Source organism: Podarcis melisellensis, assembly GCF_964234715.1.
Source record: "Podarcis melisellensis genome assembly, chromosome: 2".
In the NCBI taxonomy this organism is placed as follows: Eukaryota; Metazoa; Chordata; class Lepidosauria; order Squamata; family Lacertidae; genus Podarcis; species Podarcis melisellensis.
In genome coordinates, this window is record NC_138529.1 from 70,539,753 (window position 1) to 70,559,317 (window position 19,565).

The following is a 19,565-nucleotide window of genomic DNA, read 5'->3' on the forward strand; positions in this document are numbered from 1 at the left end:
CTATTTCATTGCAAATGTCAAATCTTTGTGTCCGCTATCTATTGCTTCTACACTTAAATTCTTAATTGCACTGAAACATGATTTGGTTCTACATTAGCTTTATAAGATGCCGGTTGTTCCTCCTCATTACCAGTAATACACAGGAAAGACTCAAAGCAATTGGGACAGGAACATGGGTAATGCAATTATCTTTCTGTTTTATTTGTACAAGTCTGTTACAGAACTTTTTCCTTCAATACTTTACACAAGGAAAGGAATTATGTGATTTCTTGCTACTACAGGATAATACTGCCAGATTAATAACAACCAGCATTTCAGCCTTGTAAACACACATCCATAACACCATGGGTAGCAGGGAACAGGTTTACGCACTCCCCTGCCCCACTGCTCAACTTCATAGCATTGCAAAACTTGGTTTAATTATTATTTAAACGAAAATTGAACTCCCGAAACTTCTTGATATACACCTGTGTGTTTTGCCCAAATGTGATCTTCACTAAAACGTGTATCTTCACTAAACAATCCAAAGAAATCCAAGTCCATCCAGCTCACTTGTTCCAGGCACCAATGGTGCATCATGCCACACAATTTCTATGTTGCTTTTAATGATTTCTGAAGAAATCATGAGCAGTCCCAGGCAGCACAGTAGTAAACAGGACATGATGAATAATAGCCCCCCTTTTTTTGGAGACTCATTTCCAGCAAACAATTATATTGGGGTCATTCTCCAGCCTTTCATCCAGCTCCCGATAGCTCATCCCTAAGGAGGAAACACAAAATACTGGTGAATGAGGATATAAAGTACAACTAATAGGACTCCATGGTGACAGATATATGAAAGTCCTTTTGAAGGTATGGGACCCCCTATCAGTCACAATTTTTTTCAGCTGCCACTGACAGATCCCACTCCAAAACAAAAATCTAAAAGAATTTTGGAGTCAAGCCTGTTAGTAATAGCCTGCGGGAGGCTCTTAAGAGTCCAGTTCATTTACAACACAGCTATGGCAGCCTGATGAGGAATAGTAATTGGGCAAGATTTAGGGGCATTACTATTTCATATGTGTATATGTATATACTGTGGGTATCCCTAATTCATTATTTTGGTACACTCTTTGGTGCACCTTGCTCCTTTCATAGTGGTGCAAAATCTGAATTGGAGGCATGTTAAGCAACATGGTTCCAAGTTGTTCTAGCCCTCATTTGTCTGACCACAGGGAAGAACAAGGAGAGCCTGAATGATCCTTCTTCCAGATGCATGCTAAATAATTATTGTTCCTGTACCAGATTTGAGTGTGATTTTATTCTGAGAACCCCTTTTAAGCTGCACTGACAACCTCTCAGGGCTATATAAGGACTCTAAGTAAATAAATAGTTCTAGGCATGTTGTGAAGCCATGCATTTCAACAGGCTTTTGCAGTGTAAGTTTTATCACTTGGGTGCTTTAGTCACTTTTACTACTGCCTATTTCATTGCTATGTTATGTTGTTTTTTTATCCGATTTGCTGCTTGGTAGACTGTAAACTATGTGCAGTTTCACTGCTGGATGGATAGGTGTAGACGGATAATTCCTTACCTGTTTTACAGCAGATTTCATCATAGCTATGACAACCTGTGTACAGTCTGGCTGGATGACTTCTTTCATCCCGGGCTACTTTCACAGGATACTTCTGGAGCCGTCGAATAAGGCCCTTCATCAGGCCAAACTGGACAAGCTTCCTGAAAGAGAGAACTAAAACATTCAAAGAAAGGACATAGATTTATTACATAAATTAAAGTTCTTTATATAGCCAAAGTTTGTGTAAATGGCATGATGTCCAAAACATGAATTCTCTGGGGACTAAACAGGAGTGCTCTCTCACAGCTCTTTCACAATGAAGTTACTTGTGGTCAAAATTAGAATTAACAAAACTATTAAAGGGATATATAGCAGAAATGAAGAAAAAATAATATGCAGATGGTACAGTTCAAACTCTTAACAGAACTCATGGATTTGTGTCTAATAGGCAAACAAACCTGTTTGCTATTTAGGCATTAAAGTAACAGAGCAGATGCAATATTTATATCAGAAAAAGTATTAAGCCCTATTTAAAGAATGTAAAACTTTGCTGTTAGGATGGCAAAAATTATATTTGTTCTTTTCAGGAACAATCCCTATAATCTCTACAGGAGACCTAGAAAAGTCTCCTAGAATGAGTAAGTGGCTCATTCTGTCACTTGCTATACTGAGCATTACTTTTTGTAATTGGCAGAGTAAGCAGTGTTCCGATTATAGGGGAAAAGGTGAGAGCACTTAAGGTATTTCATGAGCCCTACCCTCTTGATTCTTTCCAGTTTTAGCTACATCATGGTCTCCTCTTTTAGCCATCTGAAAACAGTAGCTAAGTAGGGTACAGCAAGGTAGTATGACTTTAAGAGTCATTCCCATGCGTAAAAATAATATAAAACAAGCCACCCTCCAACCTTTCATCCACTCTCTGGAGCTGTAGGGTGTAGCGGCAAATGAGGTCCCGTACAGTTGTGCCAGGGCTCAGCCCACAGTAGAGCTGGAAAATGTCTCTCAAACTGGCTCGCTTGTGACCTATCCAAAAATAATACAAGAAAATGTATTGAAACATCTGGTGATCACACTTAAGTATATCCTAATTAAATACACCCAGCTAAATGTATTTCAAATATCATTTGCAACTGGAGGACACTCATGATCAATGTATACCAATATATGACAAACAGCGTAACAGAAAATATGAAATGTACTAAGTGAAGCCAAATAACTACAGGGGCTACAAATAACCCACAAAATATCCAGCCAGGACGGATGCAAATTCATAAATGCTGCCAAATGTAGTCCATTGAACTGCCAGTGTTAACAATTAAATAGATCTATATAGCAGAACATCTCAGGAAGGGGCCTTGTTGTACAAATAAGTGTTTCTTTATGCTAAGGTGCCAGAAGTATATTAACAGAAGAAAGAGCTGGGATGCTGCTGGATGAGGATAACTACAAGATTGTGACTGATAACTCCAGACTACAGCAATCCTTATGCATCTTTCATACCTGGTTTTGTGACATAAGAGAGGCATTCATCTTGAAGACATTTGTCATCCACCAGATCCTGGACTTTAGGTGTGGTACAATATACATTTGAGTACTGAGGAAGAAAGTGAGAAATCTTAGTACACTTAAATTATTTCGGTTCCCATTGGAATTCATAGTGATTGCTTGACAAACCCATCCCATCAGTAGTACACAGTGTCAAATAATGAATATGCCTGGGCTGAAGGATGTGAAAATTAAGGTTACTTAGGAAAATTGCAGAAAGCAAACAAGGGAAACTTTCTAATGCAGAATAGGCTATACAGTGGAACCTCTACTAACGACCCTAATCCGTTCCGGATGCCCATCCTTATGGCGAAATGGGTCACTGCGCTGTTGTGCGCAGGTGCGGGCAGCGATTGTCGCTTCTGCACATGCGTGAACAGTGGCAAACCCGACAGTTACTTCCGGGTTTGCCGTGGTCGCAACTTGGAACGTCTGCAAGTGGAGGCGGTTGTAAGTAGAGGTTCTACTGTATGTGCATTTATGTGCATTTAAAATCAACTCAATCATGTTGAGCCACTTACCCATTAAACTCACCTGAAGTATGGAAACTAGAGTCACTACTCCATAGTATCTGAAAAACATGATAGCCATTAGAAATAAACCCATACTAAAACTTCATGCACCAAAAGAGTGCAAAAGTATACAGTAGTGCAAATAATATATTTGATATAATTTCCATACAGATCCTATAGTAATACTGAAGACATTAGGACAGGGTAGACACGTAACATGCAAGAAAGGTGTTAGCTTTAGCTAACATAGTGTTAAGTGCATCTTGCAAAATTTCTGTAACCCTAAAAATAAACAACACTTACTGTATATACTCGAGTATAAACCAACCCGAATATAAGCCGAGGCACCTAATTTTACCACAAAAACTGGGAAAATTTATTGACTCGAGTATAAGCCGGTTCACCACACCACAAACCTCCTGGTGGGCCAGTGTGTGTGTGTGTGTGCGCGTGCGCATGCGCACACAGCAGAGGGGGCTTCTCTCTCCCCCCAGCCCCTCCCGTCCCCGTCTACCTAGGGTGCTGCCGAGAGGCAGAGGCTGGTGGCAGCAATGGTGGAGGAAGAACAAGCAGCCCGAAAGGGCTGCTTTTGGGCTGCTTGTTCCTCCTCTGCTGCCACTGACAGTGGCAAAGGTGGTGGAGGAGGAAGGAGCAGCCTGAAAGGACCCTCACTCAAGTATAAGCCGAGGGGGACTTTTTCAGCATAAAAAATGTGCTGAAAAAGTAGGCTTATACTCGAGTATATACAGTACTTTCTAAGACAGGTGCTGGGATTTCTGCTTGGCTGGCATTCACTATGCTTCTTGACATGAAAGACCAACCTCCCCAATCACAGACAAGAGTGGGAAAGACAAGTAGTGACTTGCATGTGTGAAAAATATGTGTGAGACTCCAAAATATGTGTGACTCTAAATGCTGCACCCTAAAGGACATCAGTTCATTATTTAAAGTTAATTGACACCAGGAACAGGATTCTCCAAATTTCCACATTTTACACTTCATGCCTACATGTACACACACGTACACTCTCACTCTCTCTCTCTCTAACACGCTTCAAGTTTGGAGTAAAACATTTAGTGTCTAGTTTAGCTCTGAATCCAGGGTTTGTTTGTTTGCCTTTTTGCTTCAGATGATTGTGCTTGAATTGCAGACAAAGGAAAAGGTGATAGAGCAAAGAGAGAGCTAAAAGAAATGGAGGACAGGAAAACAACAGGGCTGAAATCTACTGAATCTAAAAATCCCAACTGGTTTGCAATCAAGCTAATGCCTTATTCTCCCTTTGGCACCTGGTACTTACAAGAGATTCTGGACAGCAATTCGAACCAAATTGAGCTCCACGTCTGCCTCAGCTGAGATTTTCTGAACATGCCGAAAACCATCAATGTATGGCAAGATCTTGGAAGAGAGCATATGCATATAATGCAAGGCTAAGCAGATGAACATGCACAATCACACTTTTCACACAACTAGGAAGACAAGGCTAGATCATCTCAGAATTGACATGAACGTAGAAGGCTCAAGTGACATCTGAACTCAAAAAATCTTCACTTTCAGTATCCAGGTCAGAACCAGGGAAAGCAGTAAGGTAACAGTATTAAACATGTGTGAACATTAAGTATTTAAGAATGTTTGCCTGCATCTCGTTACCCCTTTTCCTTTATAAACCAGCATTTCCCAAACTTTATTGACACCATGATGAGCTTATAAAGTTGTCATTGACCTCAACCCAAATTCTTAGGAATGTAAGTGAAATAGCAATATATAATCAACATTTATTAATCATGTCACCACTACTAGGAATCATAAAAAAACAAATCTCTGATTAAATACAGAGATTCCTCACTGGCAAGGGAGGTGCACTCTGTACATGCCCTTTACTTCTGAATCTTAAGAATTCTTAATTATTCCCCTCCCCACTATACCTCAAACTTCTTTTTGACCCCTACGTCTTCATTCACCCCCTGCGCATCAACCATAGGGGTAATGCTGCTTTAAACTGACCAAAGGTAAAGATAAAGACCCCGACAGTTAAGTCCAGTCGCAGACAAATCTGGGGTTGCAAAACTCATCTTGCTTTACAGGCTGAGAGAGCTGGCGTTTGTCTGCAGACAGCTTTTTCCGGGTCATGTGGCCAGCATAACTAAGTCGCTTCTGGTACAATGGAACACCAAAACCTGAGCAGTGCACGGAAACACTGTTTACCTTCCCGCCAGAGCAGTACCTATTTATCTACTTGCACTTTTTGGTGTGCAGGGACCAAGCAACGGAAGCTCACCCCATCGTGGGGATTTGAACCACCAACCTTCTGATCGGCAAGCCCAAGAGGCTCAGTGGTTTAGACCACAACGCCACCCACGTCCCCTTAGAGGACTTTTTCCTAAGGTGTACTATACGAGAGAAGTGCGTTCCTGTCTACCCTCCAGGCAAAATGACAAAAGGAAGCAATTATTAAAGTAGCAGTAACACAAACCCAACTATACAAGTACACTTCAGCAGTATTTGAAGTCATCTGTGACTAGTGTTTCAGATTCTACAAAGTTTTATACTGGAGGCTCCTCTCATTATTACCGTAAATTCTGGGGAATAATATTTTCATGTGTACCATTCAGTGCTCATTGAGAAAAATGAATCAGTAAGTATAAGAGTAACATGTTAAAGGGAAAGAAAAACAGGCACACCTTACAGAAACACATTTCTTCTCAGAAGACTTGCACAGGATCAGGCTGCCTAAAAATCACATATTTCTTGTGATAATTTGCCAATTGACTTTAATGGCCAGCCTCTCTCACAAAATTCTATGGCCAGGCAAGGTTAATTAGCTGGGGGTGGGGGACTGTGAAGATGCCTTTGCTACCATCACACTATTGTATTAAACAAGACAATTGTGGATACCAACCTGCTGAGTGGTGAGATCCCACTGGGAATTGAAGAAGTCATCCTTATCTTGGGTGAAGACAGGAACGTCATATTCCTGCACAATGGGGGGATCTGGGCGTTGCTCAATCACTTTCAGGTGAATGGTGTTTGATTCATCTGTATGAAGGAGCAAAAGAGGGCAGAGCTAGGGACTTCTGAAGATGTTTTGCTGCCTGAAGCAAAGTACAAAATGGTTCCACCCACCCCAATCTATGTACAGAAGTTCATTGAACTGGCAGCTGAATCTTAACACTGGTTGATAGGACAGCTGCAATTTGAACACATGGATCTCTGCACTGTACTTCGATGGTGTGACTTTTTTAAATATAGCACAACTGGGGTGGTTCCATCCCAAGAGCTTACAAATAAGAACAATGTTCCTGAGCCACTCTGGGCTCTTTTGGGATGATGGCAGAATATAAATTTAATGAAATAAATGATTAAGAAATGTAAACCAAAACATCTTATCTAAATCTTTTGAAGTCTGAACTTTAGTTTGTTGCTTGGTTCCCAATTGCAAAGTTATCGGGGGGAACAAAAGGGTCCCTAGAAGCAGACAGGGTTGCATGACTGAAACAGGAAGGGGGAGCCTGATGAAATTAGCACAATGAGCTAATCCAGATTACCGTAATTGAACAATGACAACCAACAACTTCTCTCTCTTTTTTTTCCACTCTTGGTCATGACAGCCAGACAACAGCTGACAGGAAAATAAAGGTGTCTGAACATCAGAAATAATTCATCTATGACAGGAAGAACTTGCTTGAAAGTCCAACTTTCAATGGACATTTGTGCCATTCTCTTGAAGCTAACAAAAACTAAACTCAAGGGCATCAATGTAGGATTTAATATTCATATACCACCCTTTCCTGAAATACACCACATTCTACAGCAACTGGACTATTTCTATCTTTCAATAACTGGAGGAAAAAAGAGAGCAACACAACACTAAGTGCTCTCCTGCTCTGAAAGTGTCACACTTCCATCTTTCCCTGCATTTCCTTCAAGAATCACTTGAAAGCTTGCAATTTAACATGCAATTTGAAAAAGAGCATTTGCTGCTACTTTTTGGTTGACAGTTACCTATAGGAAGAGTGCATTTGCCAGTGGCATTTAGTTCCTCAAGTAGGATGGTCATGATGGGTATCAACTTCTGTTTGCTCTCATCAGTGGAAATGAAGCCACTCTCAAGCTAGAAAGAACAAAGTCAATGATTAGCCCCAACCAAAATGCAACTTTAAATATACCATGAGAAGCAGAGGTAGTATTGTGTGCTGAAAGTATCCCATACTAAATAAAAATCTTTCATGGGGAATGTGCATGTATATATGTGTGTGTAAACAAACACACCCACACCTTTTTATACAGTAATGGGAGAAACTTCGCCATTAGTGCAACTGCAGGATCGGTAACAATCCAGCAGCAGTTGTGTGATAGGTGGATAGGAAGATATTCCTGCTGCTGAAGCAGCAACCCTGAAACAAGAGAAAAGGCTATATGCTTCTTGAAGCAAATAGGCAAATAAACAGGAGATGTGTGCTTTTGAGACTGGTGGGAAGGGAGAAAGTATATATCATTGATATCTTTTTTTAAATTTGAAAAGAACATCAACATGGCAGAACACTGTTGCAAAGAATTAGATAATTGCACCATTTCTGAGAAGAAATGGTAAAGTAGGTAAATATTCACACTTTACCAACCTTAAAGATGATATATAAACTCTTCAAAAGCAGCTGCACAGTACCCTAAGAAAGAACAGGGACAGTGCTCTGCCAGGTCATCAGTGATGTCACAGATACTATCCAACAGGTATCTATGACAGTCACACACATCTATCACAGTAGCACTGGTTGCATGTTTGGGTGGTCAATTTCAGAGTTCAGCAGGCGCAATTCAGCAGAACAAAGAAAGAAAACACAACAATAAAACAAAGCAGAGGAGACTTTAAATTAAGCTTTCAGGTTGCTAAAATATGTGATCTGCACATCCTCTTGTGGAATGGCATATTTGTGTCATGTCTAACCTCTAGCGTGGTAAGATAACCTGCCAGTTTCTTCACTATAGGCTCCAGTGCACAAGTCTTAGCTCTAGCATCACAAACGAAGCCAAGGTTGAAGAGCAAGGCATTCCGGCTGTACTTCTTATGCTCAATGCAAACTGGGCAACCAATTAGCTTTTTCCCCATAGCTGTACTGTTAGAAAGAAAGAGGATGTATTTTAATGTTATTGAATATAATATTTTTGTGCTACTTTGCCACAGATGGGCATGATTAAAGGGGAAGGGTGGTCTACAAGACGCATGTGGATTTTTTCTACTTACACAGTGATGAGCTTGTTTTGCAGTTCAGGTTTGGTGATGATATAGACCTGAACTGTATCAAAGAGTTCTCGGGAAATGAAATCCTCTGGTACCTGCAGGGTCAGAAATTAAATCTGCAGATCAGTAGTCGCAAGATGAGATCTATGGACTCCTTTGAAACCCATCTAAACATATTTTTATAAATCAGTTTTTCACTGTCAAGGAAGAGCTATGCTGCAGAGAGAGACCCCAGAGCATAGCTGCCACTCAGAGTAGACAGTACTGGGCTCAATGGACAAATAATCCAACATAGCATAAGGCAGTTTTCTCAATGTCCCACAACTATATACTGACCAGTTTCTTTATACCATGATGCCTGGTACCACTAACCTGATATGTTATCTTAGGCCCAAGTGTTGGGTGGAATTCACTGAAAAAGATACACTCAATTCTGCTGCTGACTTCCATAGTGATAACTGCAAGAGATCAAGTATACGCAACTGATGATACTCCCAAGTAAATACCTCATAATTTTAAGAATTGTTATTTGTAATAGGGAGGGAACTCCACAAATCCAGAAAGATCACAGGAAGGGCACGACTTCTTGTAGCTGTTAACCATGCCTCCCTCAGTTATGTACAACATCCCATCATATAGCTCTTATAAGTCTCTGAGGACTTTTATTAATGAGTTTAAGTTTATGCGAGCTTTCCCACATATAAAGGAACAGTGACAAGCAGTGCGATTTCCTGCTGCAGCTAAGCTCTCCTTTCCCTCCCCCCTCAGTTCAGGAGGGCTTCCCTGGCTCAGCTCAGCCTGAACCCCTCTCTCCTTAGCTCAGTTTTCCTTCTAAATTGTTACACTTCCGGCTGGCAAAAGACACTGGAAAAAATTGTTCCTGTGTAGGAAACTCCAGGTTCATTGCTAAGTGGGCAGACAAGTAAGAGTTACACTCGCACACACATTTCCCCAGGGAACGCAGCACAAACGGGCGAAACAGCCTGCAAGCGCCCCCTCCCTCCTCCCCAAGTGAACGAAGAACAGCACTGAAGGAAAGGCGCACTCACCGGCGACCGAGAAAGGAGAGCAGCAAGAGCACGCATGCGCACACTATAGTCCTGAGTATGGCCGGAGTCGGGGAGAACGATTGGCTTTTCAACGCAGGCGCAAAACAGCTGGGCGCGCGCGCGCGCGAGAGAGAGATAGACTAACGTTATGGCGCATGCGCGTGCCATCACCGTTTTATCTGGCCTAGTGGCGAGACTGCTGTCCCGGAGATGCGCGCACACAGATTTCTCTGACTTCCGATAAAACGAATGGCAATTCCAAACAAAGGAGCCGTCGAGGAGAACTTGCCCAGGTGGTCACGTGGCTTATCAGGTTGCAGGCTTCATTTGACAGAACTTCGCCCGTGATGGACAGCGAAGCTCAGCCTCTCAGATGCGGAGGATGACAGTCAGGGTAGGCGGGCCCTAGAAGGCCAGTCTCGGCCTTGCCCAATCAGCAGGTGGCGCTTGCTTCCTCTGCTTCTATCGGAGTTCCTGCTCCCTTGCGATGAGGATCATCCGCGAGCAGGTAGGTGAAATCCGCGCTCCCTGGGATCTACTGTTGGACACGGGTGTGTGTGTGTTCGGACTAAGGAACTCGGTGTGTATGCGAACCCAAGTGGGAAGGGGGGCGGCAGCGTGGGTCGAGATCTGCCCCCTTTTGCACAGCTGTCGTGGGTGGGGCTGTTCCTGTGACTTGAAGCCTTGCTGGGGATGCCTTTGTGTGACCCGCATCTTCGATCTTGGCAAATCGGCACCTGAAACCCAGAAATCTCCTGCTCCTCAAAATCTCGCTTTGTGAAGAGTTAGGAGGAGGGGAATGTGCTTTTGGATTAGGGAAGATTGGGTCCTCCCAATGACTATCGAATATATAAATATGTATATAAGCATATATGCTATACAGTATACCGTATATTAAACGGGGGTCTGAAGGGTCTGTGGGTGTTCCCCCCCACCCCTGTAATTTGGCAGACTGGGTATCCTCCCTCCGCAAATGAATAGGGCGGGGAAGAATCATGAAGCACGCTAAATCTCGCTCAGCCGTTCATAGTGCACAGAAAGAAATCCGGATCAGACTCTGCAATAACAGGTTGCTGAGGGGAGATGAATGAGCGCCGGCGACTCTACCACATTTTCATACTTAAGACAACAGGATCAGTGTCCTGACATGACAGCTGATCTGTGGCAGCAGGTTTAAAAGAAAGGGATGCTGGTGAGAGTGAATATACAGTACTGTATTTTCCTCCTGAAGTCGGCTGTGGTTTAATTCCTGCTTAAATAAAATGCGCTAAATGGGATAAGCACAAACGCCATCCAGTTACAAGATCAAGTGTAGAGGTGGTAATTTCACTGTTTATGGCTTCCTGGGTTTGAACACTTATTCATACTACTTTGGAAACTACTGAATGAGCTCTCTCTCTCTTTTACTCTTTTAAAAGGGAGTGTTCACTCTGACTGACAATAATTCTGTGTTTGAAAAGAAGTGAATGCATCTCTCAGTTGGCTGTGGTCCCTTTGAGTTTAATTTCAGTGTCAATCTCATTTCTTTGTTAATCCAGGGGTGAAACGAAGCTTTAGGGAAGCTTTTAATGTTTAATAGACTATTGTATTTTAATATTCTGTTGGAAGCTGCCCAGAGTGGCTGGGGAAACCCAGCCGGATGGGCGGGGAATAAATAATAAATAATAAATAATTATTATTTATTATTATTAATTTCACCTGGGTCAAAGACCCAGTTTGGCAGCCATATGCATTTGCACGCACAGGCTGGGAGCCTCAGTGGTGCCACTCTGGAGACTTTACTGGGGCAACCCCCCCCCCCATGCATATGGCCCTAGTTAACCCTATGATTTCATTCCAGTAAGACGGTGGATCTGTAGAGGGTGCAAAGAAGGGATTAACAGGGCTTGGACCTTGCTTCAGCTCTCCACTCGGGGTTGCTTCATCTGGGACAAAATTCATGTAGAGAAAGCAGCGCTGGATAGAAATGAATGTGCAACCCATGTGTACATAAGATGTTTGGAGTTCTCTTGCCACATAAAAAACAACAACCTGGAACCTCCCCCCTCACCAGTTGGCCACAGGTTTCTGGTGTGTTTAATCAATAATAAATTGGATTGATCAATGAGAATCCAGGAAGCAGAATAGGACTTTAGTTTACATATTAGGCTTTGCATGAACCAGGGAGAATCTGTTAGGTGTTCCAGTTGGTGCTGGTGGCTGAAGATTTGTTCAAGAGCTCTAACCTTAATTCGGGAATTCCATGAGGAACGTAAAGAAAAATGTGGTTATGCCTTAGCCTGCCAAATGCCTCCACGTTTCAATAGCATTACTCCATGGAGCTGCAGCATCAATACTTGCTGTCATAAAATGAAATATGTCTGTGACTCAACAGGCTTTCTTAGCAAACCAATAATAAGAGTGGTGTAACTCTTGTAGTGCTTTATACTGGCTTTGTAGTTTGTCAGTGTGTCCTAGTTTCTCCCTGGTAAAAGTTGTCTGCCCTGCTGCAACCATGGGAGACTTTTTTTCTACTGCACTAATTCTAGCGAGAAGATGTGCTAAGACAGCACATTTTGTGTACATGCCAGGCAGAATGTGGCATAGGCAAATGTTTCCCTTTAGTACCACACTGTCACAGGTATTGCAGTTACAATGAGGGAGGGAGAAAAAAGAATGGGCATGATGGAAGGGGAGAGTTCAGCTGACTTCCTGAAATAGCCCATTGCTATTGCTAATAAATCAAGCAGATGGTGGGGAACAAAGTCAGATTCACCAGTGAAAGTTATTGCTGGGCCTTGTGCCATCTTATGACAGATTTTTTGGTGTTAATAGCTTTGCCTGTCTTTTTCTCAGGTAACTAACAGACGTATGAGAAGTATGTTTTCCCCATCAGCACAATAACATTCTATCGTTTCCCCTTCATGTGCTGGGGAAGCTGATACATGCTGCATACAGAAAAAAGGAAGCTGGTAACTGGTGAAGGGTGGAAGGTCAAGATCCTGTCAACTGTGCTGGAGAAGACATGGCTCTGACTGTTGAAACAGAATCGCGAATATACCACTCTCTCAGAGCTGTCTTTGGTGCTACTGCGCACCTTGCCTCACTTGGATTTACCATCTTCGTAGCTGTGGTGGCTAGACCTGGATCAAGTAAGTAGGATGCAATGATAGGTACATTGTTAAATGTGCTCCTATACCTGTGCATAGGTTTGATTAAAAACTGAGATGTGGGCAGATATACACTCAATCAAAATTCTGTCTTGAGTGTGAGTAAAGGATGTTAGTCATTTGAAAGTAAGACTTATAGTCCAGCATTTGTAGAGCAGATTTCAGGTGGTTTAGGCCTCACTCTGCATATAGCCAACATGATAGGCTTCTGAATCATCTAAGCTCTCTAGGGCGCTTTTGCTCTTAAATATAATTGTTTTACAGGGCCTAAACTGATAGGAATAGCTTCTGCTTGACATAACACATAGGATGGTGTCTCAGTCCTGCAAGAAACCTGTGCATGCTCCTGATGCACATTTTAATGTTCATCCCCTTCATGGTGTTTTTCCAAACCCTATGTGAATTAGGAAGACCATCCACATGAAGTTTACATGTCTGTGACTACAGTCTTTGATTATTGCCTGGAGAGAGTTTGGCCAGTGCACTTTACTGACGAATAGTGTAGCATTTCTGTTTTTCCATTACAAAATGCAACACATGAGCTCTGTCACAGTAAACCAATCCTTTGCAACATCTCCTGTTACTAACTTTGCAGTCCTATATGTTTTATGAGAATAAACTTTGATCCTCTCTCTGTTAAATGAGTCTTCTAGTGAAATATGATCCTTTAACATAACAAAAGCTTTAGACAAGATCATTAGGCCCATTTTCAGTGATGCCTTAGGTATTTTGGCATAGGGCACTGCATTCCCACTTGCAGTCTCAGCAAAGCACATGTGTTGAACCAAAGGTGAGACTGCGAACACCATCTTGATAGTCAAGATGACCCTGAAACTAATTGGTAGTTGTTGCAACAATGAGCTCACCTCTATATGCACTTGCTTTGTTATAGACTAATTGGATTGCTTTGATGCTATGCTTATCTGTGGGGCCTGGGATATTGGGTTCTTGGCCCACAGAGGGGAAGTATCTGTAAGCCTTAGATCAGGCTTCCTCAAACTCGGCCCTCCAGCTGTTTTTGGCCTACAACTCCCATGATCCCTAGCTAGCAGGACCAGTGGTCAGGGATGATGGGAATTGTAGTCTCGAAACATCTGGAGGGCCAAGTTTGAGGAAGCCTGCCTTAGATAGTTTCCAGCTATGCCCTCAGATGGATTGATGAGAAGTTCTGGTCAAACAAAAGTATGCCGTCTTTTGTATAAGTAATGCTTAACTTATTAGCACTTTGTGGACAAGTCGTGATTGCTTCCTGCTGTGGTGTTCCCCCCATGTCTGTAATGGCAGTGGGGCTTTGCAGGCTGTGTTGTAAGTTTATACTTTTTTTTAATAAAGCACTAGAACTGGCCATTCTGGTGTCTTTGATTTTCTCTTTTGGTATCTGCACCAAACCACTGACCCTCCTTTGGGCTGCAGATCAGAACAACACACCACATTGCTCAAAATATTCGATTTTTTTTTAAAGAGGGATATAATCTGTGTTGTGCCAGATTCTAAAAACATCCCTGTTGCACCTACAACCCACAATTTAGTGTAGCATAAGGTTTCATGTACTTGTGGCCACAAATTTTATACCACTGCAGATCTGTTCCATCTTTAAGGTACCACAATGCTTGTTTATCTTTTTCCTACTACAAAGTAAATGGCAACCTTTCCAGAATTCATATGCAATTCCACAATGTGTTCGGAGTGCTGTACTGCATTTCTTTCAGCGCTTTGGATTTTGAAGTCATTTTGTTATGTCTATTTTGGGAAAAGTTTTGCTCCTCCCTCAACCTCACGTGAGAAGGAATGACAAAGGGATCCAAATTGAAGTACACAGTATACAAAAATGTGTGATGGCTTCTCTCCAGCAACAATGATTCTAGTACACTTAGTATTTCCACACAATTGGATTAATTATAGGATTTAAATGGATGTATCCTATTTCCATAGCAGGTAGCACATTTTCAGCTGTATGCTAATTGATCGTCTACAGGGACTCACCTTGCTTTTGTTTCTTTACAGGCTTGTTCTCCTGGCATCCTTTCTTAATGTCTCTTGCGGTAAGCCAGCCACAGGCATTCTTTACAACCATCTTCCTAAATAACTAATTATAACCTTACCTTATCTATATCGGGCTTTGTTTAGTGGACCGAATAGTCTGAGAAAGGGCTGGAGGCAGCTTATTGTGGAGTAAGATGGAAATTCTGTGCTAAGGAATTGGAAAAGGCAGAGGAGATGCAGCTGCTCCTGCCTGTTGTGGGACTCGAATCCAGAATTCCCTACTGGTAGATAGGATTAAAATATGAGATAATTATCCCTTCCTTCTCTGTGTGCAGCTCATAAAGCTTTTATCTTCTCCTTTGCTGATGAAGATCACTATAAAATTTGTACCAGCCAGATGGGCGGGTATTATTATTATTATTATTATTATTATTATTATTATTATTACAACCTTCTTTAGAAAAGAGATAAGCCATTCCATGACAGAACAATTTCTTCTCCAGTATTTGGCAGGAATTCCCAAATTATTACACAAAGTTAAATGCTGGGGGAAAGCAAGGAAGCTTTTGTTGTTGTTGTTAAGCTGGGAATGAGTGCAATTTTACCATTGGCTAAATGTAATGTAACAAACCATAGTGGTGTTGTCTTCTTTTGCCTCTCCAGTTTTCTTTCCTGATGACAGAAGCCCTGCTGACTTTCTCTCCAGAGAGCTCCCTCCTCCAGTCCTTCTCCCGGAAGGCCAAGGTCCGCTTCCATTGGGCTTTACAGTTGCTCTCACTCACCTGTGCAGTGTTGGGCTTGGTCATCATCAGCTATAACAAGTACCGCAAGGGGAAAGACCATTTTGTCACTTGGCACGGTTTGACTGGCTTGCTGACGGTGCTGTATGCTACCATGCAGTGCATGGGGGGCCTTGCTCTGCTCTACCCCAAGCTGATGAAGAACTGGACACTGAGCAAACTCAAGCTTTATCATGCCACATCAGGGCTGATCGGTTACATTCTTGGCTGTGCCAGTTTGATGCTGGGTATGTGTTCCTTGTGGTTTACCATATCTGTAACTGGAGTCTCCTGGTATCTTTCCATGCTGTGTCCTATCCTCACCAGCCTGGTTATCATGAACCAAGTGAGCAATGCCTACCTCTATCGCAAAAGAATCCAGCCTTGAAAGCCATCCTGAAACAGACAGCTTGTGGGATCTCTGAAGAATTCCTGCATTGTCAGTAAGGAGTCAGGTGGTCTTACAAGGCAGTGGGACTGAAGAATCTTATTTTACTTGCCTATAGCATCATATGGTATTTTATGTAATTTCTGACTTTTCCCTGTTAAAATCCTGGAGATGCCCATCCTGTTGAACCAGCTTCCTTTTGGTGCCAGAGTGTCCATGTAGCATTTTCTCTTCTCTGTCAAAATACCTCTGGAAATATGGCCAGTGCTGAGTAAGTAGCCCAGTTGCACTCTGCTGGTGCCTCCCTGTGAAAGAACACCAAGTATTGCTTAGGTCATTCTTGATTCAGGTAGCTGCTGAAATCCTTCTTGCATATAGACACACACACACACACACACACACACACACCCTCAGCTGTTTTAATATACTTTCTCCTGGTAAACTGTTTGGGGTCCAGATGTCCTAGTTTAGGTATCAGATTGAACCTTTTAACACTCTGAATAAGGGAAGGGCTGATCTCTCCCTAACACAGTTGTAAAGGCCTGTCTAAAAAAATCTGTCCTGACTGTGCAGTGTTCTAAGCTGTATTAGAAATGACAAGGTAATTTGAGCTAGGCAGGATCTAAACATATTATGTGCTTTAAAAACAAAGCTGCTTTGTATGGAGACTCTACAACCAGAAAGTGGCAAGGGAGGACAGAGGGCCTAACACTTCTCATTTTTTAATGCTCAAGAACACCAGACCACCCCTGTATAGCAGGTTTTCTTCCCAGCAGGATTCAAAGTGCATGTTAGCATGTAAGTGTAAATTATTATTATTACTGCTGCTTTATCTGTTCATAGCCTTGTAGCTGAAGCTCTCAGGGGGATTTACATAAACAGTTTAAAAACCAAACCTGATCAACAATATGTGTTAGACTGGCTAAGTAACTTCACTTCCTGAAATAGTGAAGTGGCTCAGATGTGGATCAATTAGCCATTGGCCTTTTCCAGAGACAATTTGATGTGAAGAGATGGTGGTTGACATGTAGAGCATTTTGTACAACCTGTCTTAGATCTAGACAAACATTAGGAGATACTTGCTATTTCCTTCCACTGTTATAATATTCCAAGGGCTCCAACTCCTTCACTGCCCCACCTCTCTTGTGTTTTTTTTTTTACTCTCTTAGAAGTCCTGTCATTCCATGTCTGCACCACTCAGTTCAATGTGGCTTAGTCCCTTGCTACTCTGGACTGCATTGCAGGCTTGTTTACCTGTGCTTGCCTTGTGTTTGTGTGGAAGTAGGGGGAAAGGAAGAAATTGCTACTGTGTCCTCCCTTCTGTCGCCACTCTGGCCCTCAGTAGTTACTGTGGCCTTTTCTTTGGTCAGCTGCTATAACAGCAGCCATTTTGAGAGCAACTGCTGCCTAGAAAACAACAGGCAAACACTGAGAACCAGGAAGAAAAGGGGCAGCACAGTGATGGATTCTCCGCCTCCTCTTCCCTGGTGGAAAGATGTGAGGTAGGCAAAAGTTACATGAGCATATGGTACACTGAACTTGAGAAAGGCTTTCAAGAATGGTATAACCGAGTCTCTGTTCCCTTCTTTACACTGATAACTTCTGGGTTCCTCCTTTCAGGTTGACGCATGCACTGTTCATGGGAAAGCTTCACGGACAAAAGCACAATACTATGTAAACTTAGGAATTTCTCTTTGAACTTCTGGCCTAGTGGTATAGGTTCTCACAGTCTTTTATCCTATACCTGGAAAGGTATACCACAAGACCACATTATTACCCGAAACTATTCCTGATAGAGGGAAGCTTACAGCCCGACAAATGTATTTATGCCCTCTCAAGGTGAAGAAGAAACCTGCTCAGTCCTTTCCCTTCTAGGTGTACAGAATTTCCATTCACTCTTGCGTTATGGTAGATGAATAGTAGCTTCATTTTATGGCTAGGTAAGCAAAAGGGAGCCCTGATTTCCAAAGGTTTCCCACTGATCCAGGCACAGAGGTTAGAATAGTATCTGCATGGCTGTCTTCTTTTGTAGCTCTTAGACCAAAACTCCCAGCATTTGATTTCTCACGAGTCACAGTATTTAACAGATGATCCTGTGAACAGGAACATGGAAGCAGAGCACTGAAATACAGATAAGCGCTCTTCTTTTTTCAGACTTGGCACTGTTTGCCGATACATGACATGTTCTGCACAAATGTAACGTGCGATCAACACTTGTGTTGATCTACATACAATCTCTGTGTGGAAATGCTTTCTACACTGGAATGTTGAGGCACTCAGAAAAACTTCTAGATGGGCTGATGGTACTTAATCTCTTGCAGTTCCAAGGCAAGGATGAAACCCAGTTGCTTTTTTATCATTAGCTAACAGCTGACTTCCAGATTTGGTTTGCTTGCAGCATGTTTAAGTGGCTTCAACCAAAGTGCATACAAAGGTTCCCACCAGCTGTGGGACTAAATCAAGGAAAGGAGTCTTTGTTTTGCTGCCTGGGAAAAAGAGAGAATGACTGCCTTAGCAAAGAATGAGAAAATGGGCAAAGCTGGGCCCCTTGTTTAATGGGATTGGAAGAAGCACCATGGTTGCAAGGAGATAAGACACTGGCCCTGACCTAGATAAAGTTAATCATGACTAAAGCTCTTTGAAACCTATGACTAATTGAAGTCCCATTGTTTTCATCTTCCAGTGGTATGTACCTTAGATGTCCTGTGCAGCATCATTTGCTTCAACATATAGTTTGCCATAATGTATTATGTAAAAATGCTACATTTTTATGGACTAGAGTACCTGGTTATCTTTTCTATGGAGCCCATGGTCCCCACACCTTTTCTTGCATCTATGCGATACCAGTCCTTTCAATAACAACTGCGACAGGCATTATGTCAGCAGGAATGCTTCATTTTCACCAGTTACATGGATTGATTTGGCTGAAATATATATTGCTGTTACTGAAACATCAAGCGTTCTGCCAAATCTGAAACTGCACCAACGAAGATCGTTGTTTGCACTGGACTGTTTGTGATGAGTATATCTGCCAGGCAGGTGTACCCATCATTGAGCTTGATCAAAGAAAGGTAATCAAGAGTGTTCTATTAAATAAAGCTTTTGAACACCTGTAGTGGCTCTGGGATGTTGCCTTTTTATTTGTTTTTGCTCCCTTCTGATCCACTAAGATGAGATATCATCAAGCAGAGTTCATGAGATACCTGGTATCTGCAGATAACATTGCTCTTTCTTGCTGGCATCACATCTGTTAATAACAATTTTATTCTGCCCTAGTCAGACCTCATCTAAAGTACTGTCTACAGTTCTGGGTGCTGCATAGGCAAATTGGAACAGGTTCAGAAGAAGACACCAAAGATGGCTAGTGGGGTG

The 19,565-nt window shown here is 42.2% G+C and overlaps 2 protein-coding genes across 7 annotated transcripts; one reads left to right on the forward strand and one right to left on the reverse strand.

The window, feature by feature from the left end:
• Positions 1-180: 180 nt before the first annotated feature.
• On the reverse strand, positions 181-10,194 carry NPRL2 (NPR2 like, GATOR1 complex subunit). 3 transcript variants are annotated; one of them, XM_081900355.1, is made up of 12 exons: positions 10,066-10,194; positions 9,218-9,303; positions 8,849-8,940; positions 8,552-8,720; positions 7,612-7,720; positions 6,509-6,645; positions 4,910-5,007; positions 3,635-3,671; positions 3,056-3,149; positions 2,461-2,578; positions 1,574-1,716; positions 181-760 (listed from the first exon to the last, which is right to left on the reverse strand). In XM_081900355.1, exons 2-12 carry the CDS (start codon positions 9,293-9,295, stop codon positions 693-695), a joined length of 1,143 nt encoding a protein of 380 aa, XP_081756481.1. In that variant the 5' UTR covers positions 9,296-9,303; positions 10,066-10,194; the 3' UTR covers positions 181-692. The 3 variants fall into 3 exon arrangements, with proteins under 3 accessions (XP_081756481.1, XP_081756480.1, XP_081756482.1); XM_081900354.1 differs by lacking the exon at positions 10,066-10,194 and adding an exon at positions 9,895-10,037; XM_081900356.1 differs by lacking the exon at positions 10,066-10,194 and adding an exon at positions 9,791-9,815.
• A 65-nt stretch (positions 10,195-10,259) lies between these two features.
• Positions 10,260-19,308, forward strand: CYB561D2 (cytochrome b561 family member D2). Of its 4 annotated transcripts, none has more exons than XM_081900398.1 (5): positions 10,270-10,402; positions 10,925-11,086; positions 12,730-13,025; positions 15,048-15,085; positions 15,690-19,308. In XM_081900398.1, the coding sequence occupies exons 3-5, from the start codon at positions 12,899-12,901 to the stop codon at positions 16,191-16,193; spliced, it is 669 nt and encodes a 222-aa protein (XP_081756524.1). In that variant the 5' UTR covers positions 10,270-10,402; positions 10,925-11,086; positions 12,730-12,898; the 3' UTR covers positions 16,194-19,308. The 4 variants fall into 4 exon arrangements, with proteins under 4 accessions (XP_081756525.1, XP_081756524.1, XP_081756526.1 ...); XM_081900400.1 differs by having other exon boundaries at positions 12,812-13,025; XM_081900399.1 differs by lacking the exon at positions 10,925-11,086 and having other exon boundaries at positions 10,260-10,402; positions 12,812-13,025.
• Positions 19,309-19,565: the final 257 nt, after the last annotated feature.